The sequence below is a fragment of the Melopsittacus undulatus genome, chromosome 4, assembly GCF_012275295.1.
Source record: "Melopsittacus undulatus isolate bMelUnd1 chromosome 4, bMelUnd1.mat.Z, whole genome shotgun sequence".
Taxonomy (NCBI): Eukaryota; Metazoa; Chordata; class Aves; order Psittaciformes; family Psittaculidae; genus Melopsittacus; species Melopsittacus undulatus.
This window is the reverse complement of record NC_047530.1, coordinates 5,836,415-5,853,997: the sequence shown is the minus strand read 5'-3', so window position 1 is coordinate 5,853,997 and position 17,583 is coordinate 5,836,415. Positions and strand designations below refer to the sequence as shown.

The window sequence follows — 17,583 nt, the reverse complement described above, 5'->3', positions numbered from 1 at the left end:
TCCCCCTTGCAATCCTTTGTTTCCAAGAAAAGCTAGTTTTCCCACTTTGCCCAAGCTCTAGCTCCTTCTCTTGGGGATTTCCCATGTTTCTAGTTTACCTGCCGCTCACTTGGATCTCCTGTCCGTTCTTCAACCATTTCACATCAGCATCTGGGTTGGCAACTTCGACCATTAATTTGATCTTTTGCCCTTTATCCACCTGGTAAGCTGGATCCAGTTTCTTGAGGAATGCTATGTCAAAGAATGATTAAAAATATATATATCTTACTCATTTTTATACTTAACATTTATTTTTGCATTCTCTAACAGGAAAGTAATTCTCTATTCCCTTTCTTATGGTTTAGCATCATCTTAAACCTTCCCTGCTTTCTGCATCCCTGTTTCCATTTTTACCATTCCTGTCTGTTGTTCATCTTGTTCTGTTTTCTCTTTTCCTTAATATAGGATGAAAAGTATGTGATACAAACTAAAATAAGCACAGTAAAATAGTCTAAATCAGACGTGAGTATGTACTTCAACACATCCCACACAGAGTTACGGCTTTGTCTATCCATGTAGAGAAATGATACTGATCTTCTCATTGGTTTGCCTTCTCTGCTTCAGACTTTTAAAACAAATTAGTTAAAATTAGGCAATTTATACTTCACAAGTCTAGAAAAGGCTCAAGAATTCCAAATATATCATCCCAATGGAAATAAAACTCTTTAAGTGGACCACTGATACCTGACATGTGGACCAGTTTTAGGGTGGGGGTGTTGTTGCTTTCTGTTCAGGGAAAAACAAAGGGTAGGGCAGAAGAAATTAGTTAAAATGAACAGGTTCAGGACATCCAGAGTTTCAGAGGAAGCTAGCTCAGAGCTTTGGACATCACTTTAATCTTTAGGAATCAGCATTTCATATGTAAAACCGTGTAACAATTGGAATAGGAAAATCCTATTCCTTATGCTTTTCTCATGGCTGCTATTAGCTGTTGTTAATACTCTGAGAAGGTAAGAACACATTTATTTGGAATAAATACAGCTTGCCAACCTGTGCTTTTTTTCTCTTCCTTCTTAATGCGTTTGAGGCGTTTCAGCATCCCACGCAAATCTGTGATCCCATACTGAAAAGCAATTTTCTCATATTCCGAAGGAGGAGCTTTCCTCAGGATTTCCCAGACATCAACATCAGATTGGGATTCAGATTTTCCTTCACCTCTGCAGAAAGGGATTAGAGGATCTGAATGTCACTATTGAGAGTATTTAAAACACCCATAGGCTTGGTGAGCTACATATTGGCTTGATGAAGCCATTTCTTCATGAAAAATGTACTAGTCTAACTTTTCCTATATTGTTACCTAAAATGATGAAATAAAACTAGTTTTACTGCTATTTATATATAGTGATTAAAATCCAGTTACTGACCTGAACAGTTTACTTTTAATTAGCCAAGGCAAATAAATATTAACTTCCCTTTAATGACAGGTAATGGAAACACGTGGAGATTTGTTTTCCTGGTGTGGTCACATACAAAACATGTGGCAAAGCAAGGAACTGAACTGGCATCCTGAGAACGCCTTAGAAACAAGGAAGTTGGTTTATGTTAATAAGAGACAAATCCTTTTCTACTCAGGGCCTTTTTTCTCTTCACTAAAATGAGTTGGAGGTTATTAAAATACTTTTCATCTATTGTAAATATAGTTGCTGTCTATAGGAAACTATGAAATATGAAGACACATAGATTGGTAATGTCTAACAAGACAATATTTACAATGGACTACTTATAGTTTAACCAAAGAACTTGCAATTATGGAAGAATTAATGTTTGGTTTAGCAAAACAAAGTGAAAATTTGGTTGCCTGGCTTTGGGAAAGGCATTTTTTTCTGTCATCGAATTTTTAATGTTAAAGATCATAAATAGAAAATGAAGTTGTTGTAACCTTACCGATTTACTGTGCGCAAGAAGCTGCTGCACTCCAGAATGACACAGAGAATCATTTGGAAACACATACAGCATCCCGATGGGCAAGAAAGAAGATATCATGTGTTAATACAAAAAAGTCATGAATGTCATGTTCATCTTTAGCAGAACGTGCTTGTGCTTCAGTAGCAGGGAGATGAAGGAGCTCATGCAAAAGCTCTGAAATAGGCTTAAGAAAAAGGCTGTCCCCTGTTGAAACCAAACTCACTCCCACACTTTGTATAGTTCCACTATGCAATTTATAAGTGTAAGCATGTCTGGTTATTCCAGACATTATCTCAGAATCATGGCTAATCACCTTACAGAGAACAGACAGGTCATCATGGAGTTGTTGCCTGTCATAGTTTGTGTTTTGGTAAATAGAGAAAGGATAAAAGAGGTAATTTAAAAATTTATTTAGGAAAAGGAAATTCCTGTGGCTGTTATTTCTGGTATCCCCAGAACCAAGCAGATTTCAGTGAAGCAGAACACACCATTATAATGAAGCCATGTTCAGTCGTAAACCCAATAAGAAGACAAGTAGGTAATGCAGACAAAAATGGAGGATTATTGGGCATATTTCTATTTTATTTTTCCCCCCCAAATTTTCTAGAAAGATAACAGTCCCATTGGTCTGAAAAATCATAACTGTAGTCAGTCTAGACAGAAGAGATAACCAAACACTTCGGGTGCTCATTTTATTGTCAAGCCAAAAGGCTTGCTTATAATGTGAGCATAATGTTTATTAAAGTATTGCTGTCCAGACCTGGGATTTCCAGAGCATCTGTAGCTCTTGAAGAGGAAAGGAAGCAAGAGACGAGGATTTCAGCTTAGAGAGTTTGAGCTGAAATATGGTATGCGATATCTTATATCTTCGGAGGGGTTTATCACTCACTAAGCCTTCAGCAGCACTCATTGGATTGGATAGGTATATCAGAGGTTTGGACTTACTGTGATAAGTACAGCCTACTGGGTATTTGTTTTGTCACAACAGTGAGTCAATATCACCCACAAATTTAATCAGGATTCCTCTTATCTATATATCCATCATTCAGTGTGATGCTGCTATAGATGATTTGCAGTTTTGTCTAGCAGAAGGCAGGACAATTAAACTGATTTGCCAAATAGACCAAGATATGTTCTTAACATGAGCTGTTTTGGGGCAAATTCTCCTAGTCATATCAATGAGCAACTTTTAAATATTCCTAAACACTTGTAAATTGAAATAGATATACAAGTACCTAAATCTAGGAGTATATAATATTTCTAGTATGTTGAGTTCTTTGTACTAGTACAATTAATGTTCTGTGGCACAAACTGTCTCAAAAGGAAACATAAATTCATAGGCAATAAGAAAAACTTAACAGTTAGTATATAAATTCTGGTGGTGTCTCTGTGTATCTCCCTGCTCCTATTCTCATCTCTATTCACTCCTTTACCTGAATATTTGTAGGTAGGATTATTGATAGAGTTTTCAAAAATACTTTTTGTGAGTTGTGTTTAAATACATCATGAGAAAAATCTCCCAATTTGGATGCAATTCCACAGTCCAGTATATCCCATGACTGATAAGACTCATAATTTTAGCTTTAGCTTTTCCATTACTCACTGTCATCCCACCTTTATATCTGGCAATACTGTTCGGGTGTATGCGAGCTGAAACACAAGAAATTTGGTCCTAAGCATGAGTATAGTACCTTCCTTGGGAATACTAATGCTTTTTAATTACAGGGAAAGGCTTGTAAGCTGGATGTAAAGCTGTACTAAAAGGTTGCAATTTGTATAGTGTTTGAGTTGTGACAAACCAAAGAAAAAACGTCTTTGCTTCTGAGCAAAGGTTTCTCCACCCCAATACTCCTTTTCACCATTTTGTGATCCCATAAAGACACAGAGTTTGCACATTTAGGTTGTACTCTTCCAACAGGAACTAAACAGTGTATGAAAAGTCATAGACCTAGACTCCTGAAGTTTCCCCCATCCTTACGTTACTCTCCTTGATGTTGGGATCCTTATTCAGAGTGATCACCTCATAGGTTAACTATGCACTTGGGGGCATTAAGATGCAGCTCAGTGAACCTGCTGTAAATGGAATATGCAGCTGATATGTTTTAAACATATGTGGAGGGGTTAAAAATAGTTTTGTACATCCCAGAGATGGTTCCTTCCTATCCCATTACTGTCAACTGATTGGACCCTGTCAGCTGTCACCTCCTTCAAGGTCTCTGCTCAATATCCCATTTAATAGTTCTGTGACAGCTGTTCCCTTCCTCTTCCCAATGACCTCTCCTTGGCCCATGACATCTGTATGTCAACACTAGTTAATTAAATTACAATGATAGGAGATACAATATTAAATGAAGCTCTTTTTATTCTAATGGGAATGTTCATTACCTCTGGATTGAGAGGCACTTGTACATTAGGTGTGACAAAGCAGAAGTGCAGAAAGAATACTCTTCAATTCTATTTGAATCTGCATGGCTCTTGAGAGTTCCTCAGCATGAGGTCTCCTTTTCTATTCCATTTTAACAAACCATTCTATTTTTAGTTCCCTTCCAATATGAAGTTTTTTTTTGCCTATCAGTTCTCATTAACAAAGGAGCGGTCTTTAAGCTGTGGTGTGCAAAGCCTGAAGGATCCACAAATTACTTTTAAAGTGCTGTGAAAAACACCTGGAGCAGTGAATCATCAGCATGCTTAAATTCACTAAACAGAGATTCATAAGTCAAGAAAGGTCAAAACCAGCGACAGAATGCAGTGACATTTATAAGCTCCTTCTAATGAAATGCATTTCTATTGTAACAAATAATGAATAGTTAAATCCACAAACTGAACATTTCTGGAAATACTGGAAATTTTTACTCCTTTAAGAGTCCAACCACTGCTCAAAACTAATTATGAAACTGGAAGGGAAAGGCCCTAGGAGAAGGTCTCATGACAGGTTTTCCCTACTTTATACTTACAATAAAATTCAATTACAGGTTTTGTTTCAGACTTCTCTGGGGCTCATGGTGAAAAAAGAAACTTGGATATCAATGCCAGCTATAGAAAGTTTGATAAGTGGACTTTCTGTCTTGTCTGGTTTGAGAGTTCTGGTTGTAGTGTTACTACAAAGCCAGAATTCCCTTCTAGCTGGATATGTTACATATTGGATAATACAGGGCTTTGTACATCTGTGTCTTGTTCTAGCCCCACTGAAATCTGTGTGAGTTAACTTGACTGAAACATCAGGCTATTGAGTTACTGCCTTCTGTAACCAAGCAACTCCAAATGTATACATGATCCTGTACTCTTTGTGGAGATAAACCCCTTTTTATAAACAGTAATACTAATAGCTGAGCAAAGACGGGACACAGATACCCAACAACATTCACCCAAGCAGCTGATTGTGAAAACCTGAATGGTATAAGTTACATTTGCAAAACAGGAGTCTAGTGACAAGTGTTTATAGAAACTTCAGGAGCTAGAAAGACTCAGTGAGTGGCCAAGGGCAGTGAACAGAGCCATGTTTGGAGTAATGGGATGATAATGAGCAATGGAAACTTCACTTGGAATGGAATGAAATGGTTTGTAATGGAGACGCCTGTACATTTATGAAGAAAGTGACTTCTGTAATACCTTCATTAACATGTTTAAGGAAGGATGGAACAAAACTTCAGCACATGTTTGATAGGCACCAGCAGGTATATTATGCAAATGATTTTTCTGATTCTAATTTCTATGACTATAGGAATTTAAAGCAGCAGATTATTGAGAAAATCTGGGAATTCAAGGGCAATTTAAAACTGCTTGTAAAAGAAAGTGATGGTGGAAATGAAAGGACATTTAGAGAAGCACATTGATTTATATTCAGTAGCCTGCCCTTAACTTGTATTAACTGTTTAAAAGCATTTTTGCCTCAGGAATTGCTGATCATTTTCTTACACGTTATCTAAATTTTGTCACGCTCTACACCTAAGACAGATAAAGATGCATGCATTATTTCAAACAAATGGTTCTTATATTCAGCCTGACCCATGCATTTGTAATAAAATAAAATAGAAATCTTACTCTCTGTTGGCAACAGCAGAATCCAAAATATCCAGATTACGATGGTGGGAAAAAGAGAAAAACAGAAGTAGGCAGGTTATGAAAACAGATATTGCAATGAAGGATGAGAATGGGAGAGGAAATTCCACCAAAAAATGTCAAAGTAAAAGCAAGAAATAAAAAATAGAATTGGAAGAATATTTATATAAAAATATTTATATAATATTTATGCAACATTGAATATATTTACATATATGTAATAAAAAGCTATAGAAAATATAGTTGTATAGTGTAATACTAACAGATATCTAATAAAATGGCTTGTCCTCCCAGCTCTCTGATGAAAAGTATTGTGGAAACTTAGGACAGAATATTCTTATTATAACATATATATTCCTATTATAATGTATATAGCTGCCTATATATAATAAATACCTGCCTATAATAAATTTTTACACAAAGGTTCTGTAAATTGCTGTTGCGTTTTAGGGCTTTTTATAATGAAAAGAGTTGGTGGAAGCATGTAATTGTCTTAGTCCCAGCCCTTTCTATCTTGGGAAAGATCAGTCTTATAAACCAAGCAGAAATGCATCAAATGCTGACTATTTGGGGAAGTTGCCATAATTTCCTGTCATTCTTTTTCCAGTTAGAACTGCTTTAGGAAAACTACAGGGATTCTGAATTTATGAAACTTTCACTTAATCTAGATTTTGTGTTTTCAGAGCTGTTCAACAGAAGCTGGTTGTTTTAATTCTTTAAGTTCATGGATATTTACTCACCTCTTTTTCAGTAGGGCACTAAAATTAAACTCTCCATCTTCATGACCCTCGGTACTGTATAGTAACAGAAAGTCACAATTAGATTCAAAAGCAGACGGGAATACCTTCTGAGACTGTAGCATTTATGCAGGTGATGTATTTTTGCAGGGGACTAGTAGATGGATTTAGAATGACTCAGAACACGAACTGACATGGGAGGTGACAATTAGGCTCTTTGTCCATATTGGTCTTCATATAGGTTTAAGAAATATATTTAATGAATATGTATTTTTTCTGTGCTGATTATGGATAAAGTTGTACATAGTATTAGCTTGGTGGTCATATTGATCTGGAATGTATTTACCATAAGGATGTTTCAGAAGCTTTTCTTTAGAATCATTAGTGCTTTTGGAAAGCTGTCGTATCAGAAATGTGGATATTATTTACTGTGGGCAGTATTTAACCAACCGTTCTCTGGGACTTCTTCCAATCTCGAATAAGGTGGGGATTTTTCTAGTATTATCCCAGCTGTAATTGTTTCCTAAGGATCTTTGTGATTCCAGAATTCATCATACAAAAAAGTGTCACATCATTGGTGCTTGGGAGTTAAAGGACGAATTCTGTGATCTGACATTGATTCTGAGATGAGGTTCAGTATGTGATTACCCAACGAGCATCATGACAAGCAATAGTGTGATGAGTTGGTTTGTGGGAACAAGAAGCAACAAGCAGGAGTTTTTTTATGTGTAATTTTGTCTGTTACATATGGTGAACTCAGATGGAATGCATGATGTTTTTTTGGTGGTCCAAATCAAATGCCTTTTAGCTGTGCTTCTGAGCATTTGAAGTATAAATCTACTCTGAAAACTTAGAATGAGGTCACTAAAATCACTTTTTTGGGGGTTTAATTGCTAAAAAATCACTTCAGGGATTTGATATAAAAGTGCTGGGAGTTACACTGAATTTCATGACTATTGATTATTCAAATTAGGGGGAAAAAAGGTCTTTGTTGCATTCAGACAAGGTTCAGAAAGTCAAAATGGATTTTCTTTGTCTCCCATCATGAGTATTCAGCTGCTCCTTGACATTTCTGTTGTCTTGAGTATGAGAATCTGGTGATGCTGTCTTATGGCACTCACATTTGTCCAGCAGCAACAACTTACATCTAATTATCGTTTTATACACAGAAATTATTATTATTTGTAGTTGTGCTGGTGGTGGTGGTAGCCCATGCTTCCATCTATACCAACACATAATGCTCATTGATTCAGAGAAGATCTGTCTGTAGAAGTGTAAACCAGACTATCAGGAAAATTCAGTATTGGAGGAACAAATACTTCAAAGTGTAACAGCCTCAGCAGATAAATTATGGGTATTTTAGCAGTATTGTTTTTAAATGGAAGAGAAACAAATGCCAAACGTCTTGTGCTGCTTGACAATGCAATGTTGGTGAGAAAAGTAACAATCTTGAATGAGCATGATTTTGAATATGTTGTGAGAAGAGATCCTTTTATTAAGACAAAACCATTTTTACTTCTGTTATTACTCTCAAGGTAGTACAGTGCTGCAAAGGATCGTTTTCTGGGTATGATGCTCAAATGGAAAAGTGTATTTTGGCCACTTTGCTCCCTACTTTTAGAAGATTTTCAGTGTTTGCTGGCATAAAACATACATGAGAATCATTAGTATAATACCAGTTTTTGAAGAGGATTCTTCTGATCAAGTACTCAGGAAACCATAATCTACAGCTGGGAGAATAACTAGTCACCTATTGCTATCCAGGTTGTAGTTATATTAGATTTTCAGGAAAGCCTGGCAATGAATATTTAAGATTTCCGAAGAATAAGGCCCTAATAATTCCTTTAACATGCACAGAGTTAAGTCTAATCTCAGTGTTCCTATTTTTGTTATGGTAGAAGACACTGGGATCAAAAAGGATAGGCTGGGAAATTAAATGATACTTGGGTAAAAAGTGTGCCAGGAAACAACAGATTTTCATCTACATGTGTGTCGGTACATTTCTGTGAGCAGCGGCAATCTCCGTCAGGATGTGGTCAGTAGAGAGGAGAACATGTAAAATATCAGGGGCAGACATGCATGTAATTTGAAGTTACTTTTTCTTGTAACAGTGGTGAGAAGATGCCACTTTTCAAACACATGCATTTTCTGTAGATGAATCTGCCTCTCTTGGGACTATCAAACTACTCTTTTCATTATTTATACTCATCTTACTAGTTATTTGTATGGATTTGACTTATAAATACTATACACCATAAACATTTATTTGGAATTTAAGCTGTTGTTTTGTTTTCTTTTTTTTTCCCTTATTTTATTTCTTTCCTAAGCAGAGAGAGACAGTTCATTGTTAGACTGGAATTTGTCTGCTGACACAGACAGGGGCTACCTGAGGAAGGCTGAAGTCATCCGTCTCCCCCCTCCTGCTAGGCTCCTGAGTGAGGGTATCAAAGAGAAAGCTTCAGATTTAAACAGGTCACTTCAAAATCTGGCTCCATTCTTACAGCAGAAACTGAAAGTCTGAACAGCCTGAAGCTGCTCACACTGCACTCCCTCTGAACTGATTCTGAATTCTGTGCTACCAAGAAGAGAAACTCAAAGCCTGATTCCACTGCAGTGCAATAACACAATGCAGCTATGCACCAAGTGTCCTCTGTTTAATAGGCATCACAGCAAGGCTGGTCAGCCTGCTGTAGATGGATTTGACTGTAGATAAATGCTGTGAGTCTTTTTTAGTTCTTTGTGATATAATGCTAAAAATCAAACCAAAACTAAACTAAAATTCATTAAAAAATAGAACTTCTAGGGAAAAACTGAAGAAGTTGCCACAGATGACTTGTGTCCTGTGTTAGAGAAATAGCTATCTGTCGGAATATTCTTGGTCTAGTAATTTTGCAAAGATACATAAGAACAAAAATGAGAAACTGAATCACACAAAAGGAGAAGAAATACTCAACAGTGAAAAAACCATGTGGTTATTGTCTGAATAAAATCCCAACCAGTTGTGCCTTTTTTTTTACTAATAGAAGGGAACATTATTCCAGTAAGTCATATATCAATCCAGAGAGTGTTATAGATGTGGGAGAATAGCCTTCTCAGCACCAGTGCAATGCCTTGCAGCCTTTAATGTCTAAGACCTGAATATATCTGAGTTTTACATAGACATAGTATCGTTGACTTAATTAAATTAATATAATTATAGAACATGAAAACAAACACACTCAATAGGCTTATATTAATATTATCAGTGGTATGCTGCTCACAGACCTCCCATCAAACCTCACTTCTCTTTGGCAAATGTTTGTATTAAGGTATATGTAATTCCTCAAGCCGGACCACATCAAGACTATGCACCAAACAGAATCTTTTCTTCTCTATTGATATAGATCTGAAGTGCTCTTTACAGGTCTGAAAAATAAAGTGCTAAAGATCTTGGTAGGATTCTACACATTATCAACTGAATAATTGAAGACAAGCATGTTTGGTATGCTAATACAAAGTCTAAACTCTATTAGATGATCTCTAGGATTTAGTAGTAGAAATATCTTCTTAGTAGACATCCCTATCTTTGTGCTTTTAATTAGCTTTGCCTAGGAAAGTAATGAATGCTACATGGAAGTACAAACTGATCTACATGAGTTTCCACTGTACATACTCACGTGCGTCGGAAGGCAGCGCGAATATCCAAGTCTCCAGGTATTGGTGCTTCTGATGTGGCAAAAAGTAATGAATAAGAATGGGAAAGTCAAAATAATGCAGAAATACAATGCTATTTCTAAACCTTGTCATTTGCAGATCTGTTTTTTTTTCTAAAGATCTTATATTGTAAACTGTGATCAACTACATATTGAAAGATTGAAGCATCATCTTCAAACAGTAATTAGCTTTCAACATCCAGTGTTCTGTGTGTAGCTTAGCTCTTGTTGCATGCTTTATAATAACCTGCAACATGATGAACTGTCTTACCTGTTCTTTGTCAGTTCTCCTGCTGGTAAATATTAGTTTCAATACTGGCTTCACAGGGTATTAAAACACTAATGAGAAAGCCACTGCGTATCAACTGAATATTATTACTACTAATAAATTATAATCCGTACTCTGAAAGCAAAAATAGATCCCTGGAAGTATTTAGAGATGTACAGAAACTCCAGCAAGGATGTTGCACAGGGAAAACTTTAGTACCCTGTTCTAAGCTTCTCTTGGTATGAATAGGTGTCCTGCAACTACTGGGAGAAAAACTGTTCTCAGTCACAGCTACTAAGTCATGATTCCTACACCCATCTGGTGAAAAACTGAACGCTGCTGACTGAGTAACTTCAACACACTTTTGTCTTTGCATATTAGGCTGACTTGTTACTGAGTGTTGCAATCCCTGCAACAGAACCCCTGAAACAGGGAATAATCCAAACATTCAGCTCTTTCAGGTGGTCCATGTTTATACTGCTTTGTGCAAACTCTTCCACACCAGGGGGAAATCATTATTAAAATGTCCTTCCCTTCCAGTTACTGATAAGCTTTTCAGTCGAGCAGTTGTGAAGGTGGCACCATGTAATATGTAAAATAAGTCATCTAATCTTAAAACAATTTTACATCTCAGGGTGCTTCTGCAGGACTGGATTTTTTTGGGAAGAAAGGAATTAGTAATAGTGTCACATGCTTAAATCTTTCATTTTCCCTCTTTTTTTCAAGTATCCATTTTTAGTGCTGAACTTTTGCCAAAATAAAATGGTGTTCTCTATTATTCTAATGGAATTAAATATGAGAAGAGAATGGATCTGAGACTGGAATAAAGCCAGAGAAAAGTTGGGCTGATTTGCATCTTTCTGTTTGCTTTCTTTAAAAGCATCACGATTCTGGCTTGAGTGGCATCAGTGTTACTTCTAATGCTCTGTATCGCTGCCAACCCATCCCAGTTCTCATCATTGGGCTTTTGTAAGTGTACGTGTAGCTCTTTAGGGCTACGTTGTCTAGTAGCTATGATGTACCAGGAAGAATTGTTGGTGGGCATACAAGAAGGAAAAAAAATGAAAAGAAGGAACAAGGTGGCAAGAATTCATCTTACCATTGACTGTCAGGTTGAAATTAGAGCTATCAAACTTGTCCTTGGTAGACACCTCACATCTGTACCCTCCTGCAAAAGTCATGTTTGCTTCTATGATTTCCAATTCAAAGGTGTACACCTGGAACAGGCACCAATGATAGAATTCATGAGCTCACAAATGAAATGGTGAAATAGAGAGAGAATACAGCATATTAAGTAATGGAGAGAAACAGATAATAGGTAAAATATTCTGTCTCCTTTTAGAATTCAGAACTTCTTGAGTGTGTAACATTACTATCATATAAATTACAAGTACCCCCTTAGTTTGGCAGGGACAGTTAAAGAGTATTATCAGTATAGGTCTTTCAGAGGATACAATGCTATATTAGCAAACTATACTTGTGTACTGGTGTGTGCAGTCATATTGTAAAGAGGAATAGAGCTTTCATTAAACAAATACAGCCTCCACCGTGCATACTGTACGCTTGAAAACTCAGCAAAAGGAGTGGCTAATGTAAGCAAGTCTGTTCCATTCCATCCAGGAGAGGGTAGTAGTGTTTCATATACCACACAGGATGAGAAGTCATGGTACAGACTCTCTGATATTCCTGTTTGTGTATCTTTGAACGCATTTGTGGCCAAAAGGGATCTTACTCAGCTATTTAAAGTAGTTTAGACAATGCAGGAAAACAATAAATTCCAACACTAGTAGCTAAGTGCTTGATCTATTAAACCCAAGATAGACCATACTTAAATATCTGTCTGATTTATTGTTTTCTCTTAAATATAGCAAGTATCTACTACTTGAGAAGAAGATGAAGGGAATCCTGCAGTAAGTAGTGCAAAACTTGCTCCCTATGTCCTCCAGCTGTTTCCTCATTTCACCATAGATAAGGTATGCAAAAGTCTGTATGTAGTGCTTGTCTCTTGGCTGCATAGTCAAAACATAGACTTCTGTGCATAACTATAGCATTGTGTACAGCTTTGGGTACCTTGATATCAAACCATTCCTACATTTGCTTATGTTTTCCCCAGAATAGGGTCTAGAAGACTGAGAATCTTACTCTGCCAGTTGTACCTTGTTATTTCGATCATAGCTGTCATGTAGCTGGAGATGTTTCCCCACTTTGCTTCCCAGGTCCACCCACTTTCCTTTGAACCATTTCACTGATGGTTTCTTCAGCAGGCTCTCACCTGCCACTTTGGCAGTGAATGTGATGTTCCCACCTTGTAAGGGAAGTGGGTTAAAATAAGATTACAAATAGTGTTAAATTTATCTGTTATATCACTGCTGCCATCCTGTACATGGAAAGCTAAATAGTCAAGCAACTGGTACAATTTAGACACATTACTTGACTCACGTTTTTTACTCACCAACAGTAACTTCTCCATCCTGGGGTCGTGTCACAAAGAGCCCAATAGGGTCTAGAGGCTCTTCTGGTTGAGTCCCAGTAGGTGCAACTGAAATAAACATCAGAATTATAAGTTGGACATTTCTGCATCAGCTTCTGTTTCAGCCTATGTAGTGAATTTCCTAACTTCAAAATATCTCAACATGTTTCCTCTGTCTCTGAGATTCCTTATTCTTTATTGTTTGTCATTCACCACTAGCGGTCTGCTTTCAGCTGCTCTCTCTTCCTCCCTGACCCTAAGAATTCCCCGTTTCTGCTCTTCCCTTCTGTTAACAAACCAGACTTGACAGCAGCGTTAGTTCTCTGTTACCTTCTGTGTTCTGGTTGCTTTCTACTGGTGGTGCAGGTGGCTCTGAGGCAGCTGGGGCTGGAGCAGCTTCAACAGGAGCGACTGTCTCACTCTTCTCTGGAAATGAATGTAAGCCAAGATTAAAGAGAATTGTGATTCTGCTTCCTTTCTGAACAAATCTTGCACAAAAGCAGCTTTAAATGTGTATTAGGAAATGCAGAGAAATTAGCTGTGTCTTTCTAGAAGTGAGAGGATGTGCTGGAAGCAGAAGAGGCCTGCTGAAGCTGGATGAGGGTCTTCCTTTGCTGAGCTTGGAAAAAACTGATGCCTGGATTTTTACATTCTCTGGTCTTGATGCATAGAAACCCTGCAGATCAGTAACACTACTGTTTGATGCTAACTTCAGTGCTCTAAATAGAAAAAGCTATGTAAAATGATGCAATTGTTATTTTTGTAAACAATTTGCTTCTTCATGAGATTTTGTTTAACTGCTGTTGGAATGTAACGTTCCAGATGCTACTGCTGTGTGCAGCTTGGGGAAAAGCTCCAGATGCTCCTAGTAATTAATATGGAGAAAGTACTTTATAAATGCATCTATCATTTGCTCCCCTGGCTCATGGAAGTTTCTGGCCTCTCAATTAAATCGTGACCTCCCAGAGAAATTCAGGCAAATGCATTTGGCACAATGGAGAAGATAGAAATGTATGAAAAGGGAGAAGTGAGCAACTGGGGCAGATGGAGGAAGGTAGAATTTCTTGAAACAGATCAGTTGCAGCAAGATTGTTTTTTTCCATAGGTAGTGGAGCCACTTCCAAAGGGCCTCACCTACCTCTCAAGTCCCACATGCACCTTCCCAGGCATTTGCAATGTGTTTTTCACCGGGGATTTCAGGCCCTGTTGTGCCATGTGATGACTGATTTGAGTGGCTCCTCTGTCACAAAGGGAGGTGGCTTTGTCTGAACAGGTTAGGGGGCAATTTCCATTTTTCCAGTTATTATTGTATATGAAAATGATAATGGGAGATCCGGTTACTCTTTAACAATATAATCTTAGTAAGGTCTGAAAAACAAGACAATATCTGTGAACCCATGAACATGAGTCAACCACACTCAGAAAATGTGCGCCTTTTACCTAAGCTGTATTTGTGTCTTGAAAGAAAGGAGTGTGATTTTAAATTGGTATTTCAATACTTAAGTATCAAACTATCCCACTTTTATTGTTAAAAGGTATCCCATTGGATCTTAGGCAAATAAATTTCAATTTGATTTTCACTGCAGAGAACTAAACATTATTTTAACAAATGTAGTGTAGATGCTCCCATAACTGGGATGTGTAGCTGTTTAGAAAAGGCTTATTTTGAGGTATCAACATATAATGTACATAGGAAACTTATCTCCCTTTTGGTGTCTTAATAACTCCATCATGAATGTGTGCTTGTCAGAGGTGTATTGCTTATAGGTGATGATTACACTTCCAAATTCAGTAATTCCGTTATTTGTAAGCTGTTTGCCATTAGCAGAATCTACCTGGAACTTACCTGCAGGACAACGAGGAACATATAACTAGTATAATATGTAACTATTTACTTCTAGGATGAGACAGTCAGTAAGATGATACTTTTATAAGTTCTGACAGCTGTTAAATTGCCCTAATCCATATTAGGATTTAACCTGTCATGCAGTCTTTTCATCTGGAACAAGATATCTTGTCTCCTGTTAAATATTCACCAATATTTTTTCAGTAAGTCTTGTCACCACAATAAGAATGAAAACTTACAATACCAGAAGTGGTAAATAGGAACCACATTGGAAGGGCAAAAAAGGGATCAAGAAGGTCAAAATATTGCATAAAATGGGTGATTATTCTATCCTTAGGATCTTCAGACATTTGTTTATGAGGAATTTCCAGGGAATTTGGCTCTTTATAGTTTTTCCCAGGAAAAGTCTGGGGAAGCTTTTCAATTTCCTATTGAACTGCTCCTTTAATGCATAAATAGTAATTGTAGGTGATATACAAATAACACAAAACTTACTCTTTGCATTCAAGTCCCTCTTGACATGTATGTTTTTTTTAGCAGGTGATTTTGAGACAGTTTTGTGGAATGTATGAGCTCCTAAAACATTGCAGCATAACTTGTATTATTTTTTCAGTGGTTACAATTGTTGTATTTAATTATATTAATTAAAACAAATGGAAATACCAGGCCTAAATCATAGGCATCTTAGTTCAGGGCAGGTTAGGTTAGAGTAGCTTTGCTTTAGTTTTCAGTGGTTAAGTTGAAAAGCTTGACAGAATTCTAAAGACATACACTGAGATTTCCTCAGTGGTCTCCACTGTGTGGAATTCTGATATCTGGAAATGGTTTTAGCCACAGGAAATGTATTCTTCAGCTTAATGTCAATGAGTAGCATCAAATAATTGGGTGAAACATATGTATTGCTGGTAGAGAAAATTGGCAGTGTTTAGGACAGGCTAATTCCCATAGGCCTCATTCATAAAGGTTGCATGTGGAACTGAAAATATGGATGAAATTAGACTTGCTTAGGAAACACCGTACCTGGTTCCTTGACTTTGAGTTCAAATTTCACCTTGGAACTTCCAGCTATTACAGCATATGTCACATCATCTTCTTTTCCTACATTATTGATCGTCAGTGAATGCTTGTTTCCATCTGCTTTGATGACATATTTCTCACTTTCAGTAATTTCTGTGCCAGCTCGCTGCCACTTCACCTTGACGGCAGCTTTTTCTGTCTCTGCTTCAAACACAGCTGTGCTTCCGGCTGTCACCTCTGTTGTCTTTGGCTTCTTGGTAAATGCAGACACTAAAAAAAGAGAGAGGGCTCACAGAAGTCTGGTTTGCAGTTGTGACCTATCTGGTGTAGTCAGCTGCTGTGGCTGCAACAGCTGTCTCCTTGCTCTCCCATCTGCCCATGTAAGATATACATTACAACACTTTCTACAGAGAAGTTGTGAATTGTCTTTGAGTTTATCGAGTTTATCCCTGTCCATCTTCCTCATTCTTTCCCCCTAAAATGAACTCTGATATTTCATGAATGAATGTTTTGATCTACAACACCATGGCATGATGTGTATTCTTACGTATCAAACTGTCTACAATGATTTGCCATGCAGTTTTATTTAGAAATATTAATTTGGTCCTAACAGTTGCTTAATACAGTTGTTAAACAGGACCAGGATCTGTTCCTCCAATGATACTGTAGTTTGTGCAATAATGTGGGACCTAATATAGTGCAATGAATGAATGGTTCATCTTTAATCCTTCTGTTTTGACTGCTCAGTATTTTAGTGAACATTCCTATGATGGCCTTTGTAAGTTTATACCAGCTAAACAATATGAACGGTGGTTTGCATTCAAATGCTTAATTCAGCATTAGAAGTTAAACTACTTGCCTACATAGAACTACAACAACTAGTTTTCTAATTACTTACAAGGTCAATCAAAATATCTTCTCTGTGTCAAGAAGCACTTATAAGGCTTATAATGAGAATGAATGGAATTATTAATATGTAAGGTGAACAAGCATAAACCACATGATGGTTTAGGTCATATGTAATCAAAGTAGCTCAACAGATAGGACTTTGGAGAGCAAGCAATATAATGTGATGCTGTCCATGAACAGCCTAATCTTTCTCAAGATTAGATTTCAATAAGGTAACTAATTTTATTAATTTCTTTACTGTGATTTATTTAGGTTTCTTCAACTTTAATGAAGGTTTTCATTTTATGCTCATGTTCTGGTCTTTCTGATACCTGTTCTCTTTTCACTAATTGCCATAAACTATGTTCATGTATAAAAATACCAGCAATTAACATTCTGATCCATATACTGGATATTTTTCATGCACCATTTTGTCATCTTTTTATTGGCTTACACCTCTGTAACCAGGCTTTTATAAACTATTAGTAATTCCATCAGATTTAATTATACCTGTTACCTCTCTGGCAAATTATGTATTGCTCTCCTACTTGGGCAACAACAAGAGCTCTTCCAACACCACAGACATGGTTATAATTAGCTTTAAACTTTTGTTTCTGCTTTATAAAAATGAAAGGAACATGGCATGAAAATATCTTAAAGAA

The 17,583-nt window shown here is 36.9% G+C and overlaps 1 protein-coding gene across 1 annotated transcript in view; it reads right to left on the bottom strand.

Annotated features, from left to right (window-relative positions):
- Positions 1 to 17,583, bottom strand: part of MYBPC3 (myosin binding protein C3) — a 59,676-nt gene that overhangs the window by 34,853 nt on the left and 7,240 nt on the right. Inside the window, exons 2-13 of the mRNA XM_013130312.2 lie at positions 16,037 to 16,303; positions 13,501 to 13,596; positions 13,153 to 13,239; positions 12,857 to 13,005; positions 11,800 to 11,917; positions 10,397 to 10,445; positions 9,127 to 9,171; positions 6,744 to 6,797; positions 5,986 to 5,988; positions 1,924 to 1,947; positions 1,030 to 1,196; positions 99 to 231 (exon numbers count right to left, since the gene is read on the bottom strand). Coding sequence (XP_012985766.2) covers positions 99 to 231; positions 1,030 to 1,196; positions 1,924 to 1,947; positions 5,986 to 5,988; positions 6,744 to 6,797; positions 9,127 to 9,171; positions 10,397 to 10,445; positions 11,800 to 11,917; positions 12,857 to 13,005; positions 13,153 to 13,239; positions 13,501 to 13,596; positions 16,037 to 16,303 — 1,192 coding nt within the window. The remainder of the gene's footprint in view (positions 1 to 98; positions 232 to 1,029; positions 1,197 to 1,923; positions 1,948 to 5,985; positions 5,989 to 6,743; positions 6,798 to 9,126; positions 9,172 to 10,396; positions 10,446 to 11,799; positions 11,918 to 12,856; positions 13,006 to 13,152; positions 13,240 to 13,500; positions 13,597 to 16,036; positions 16,304 to 17,583) is intronic.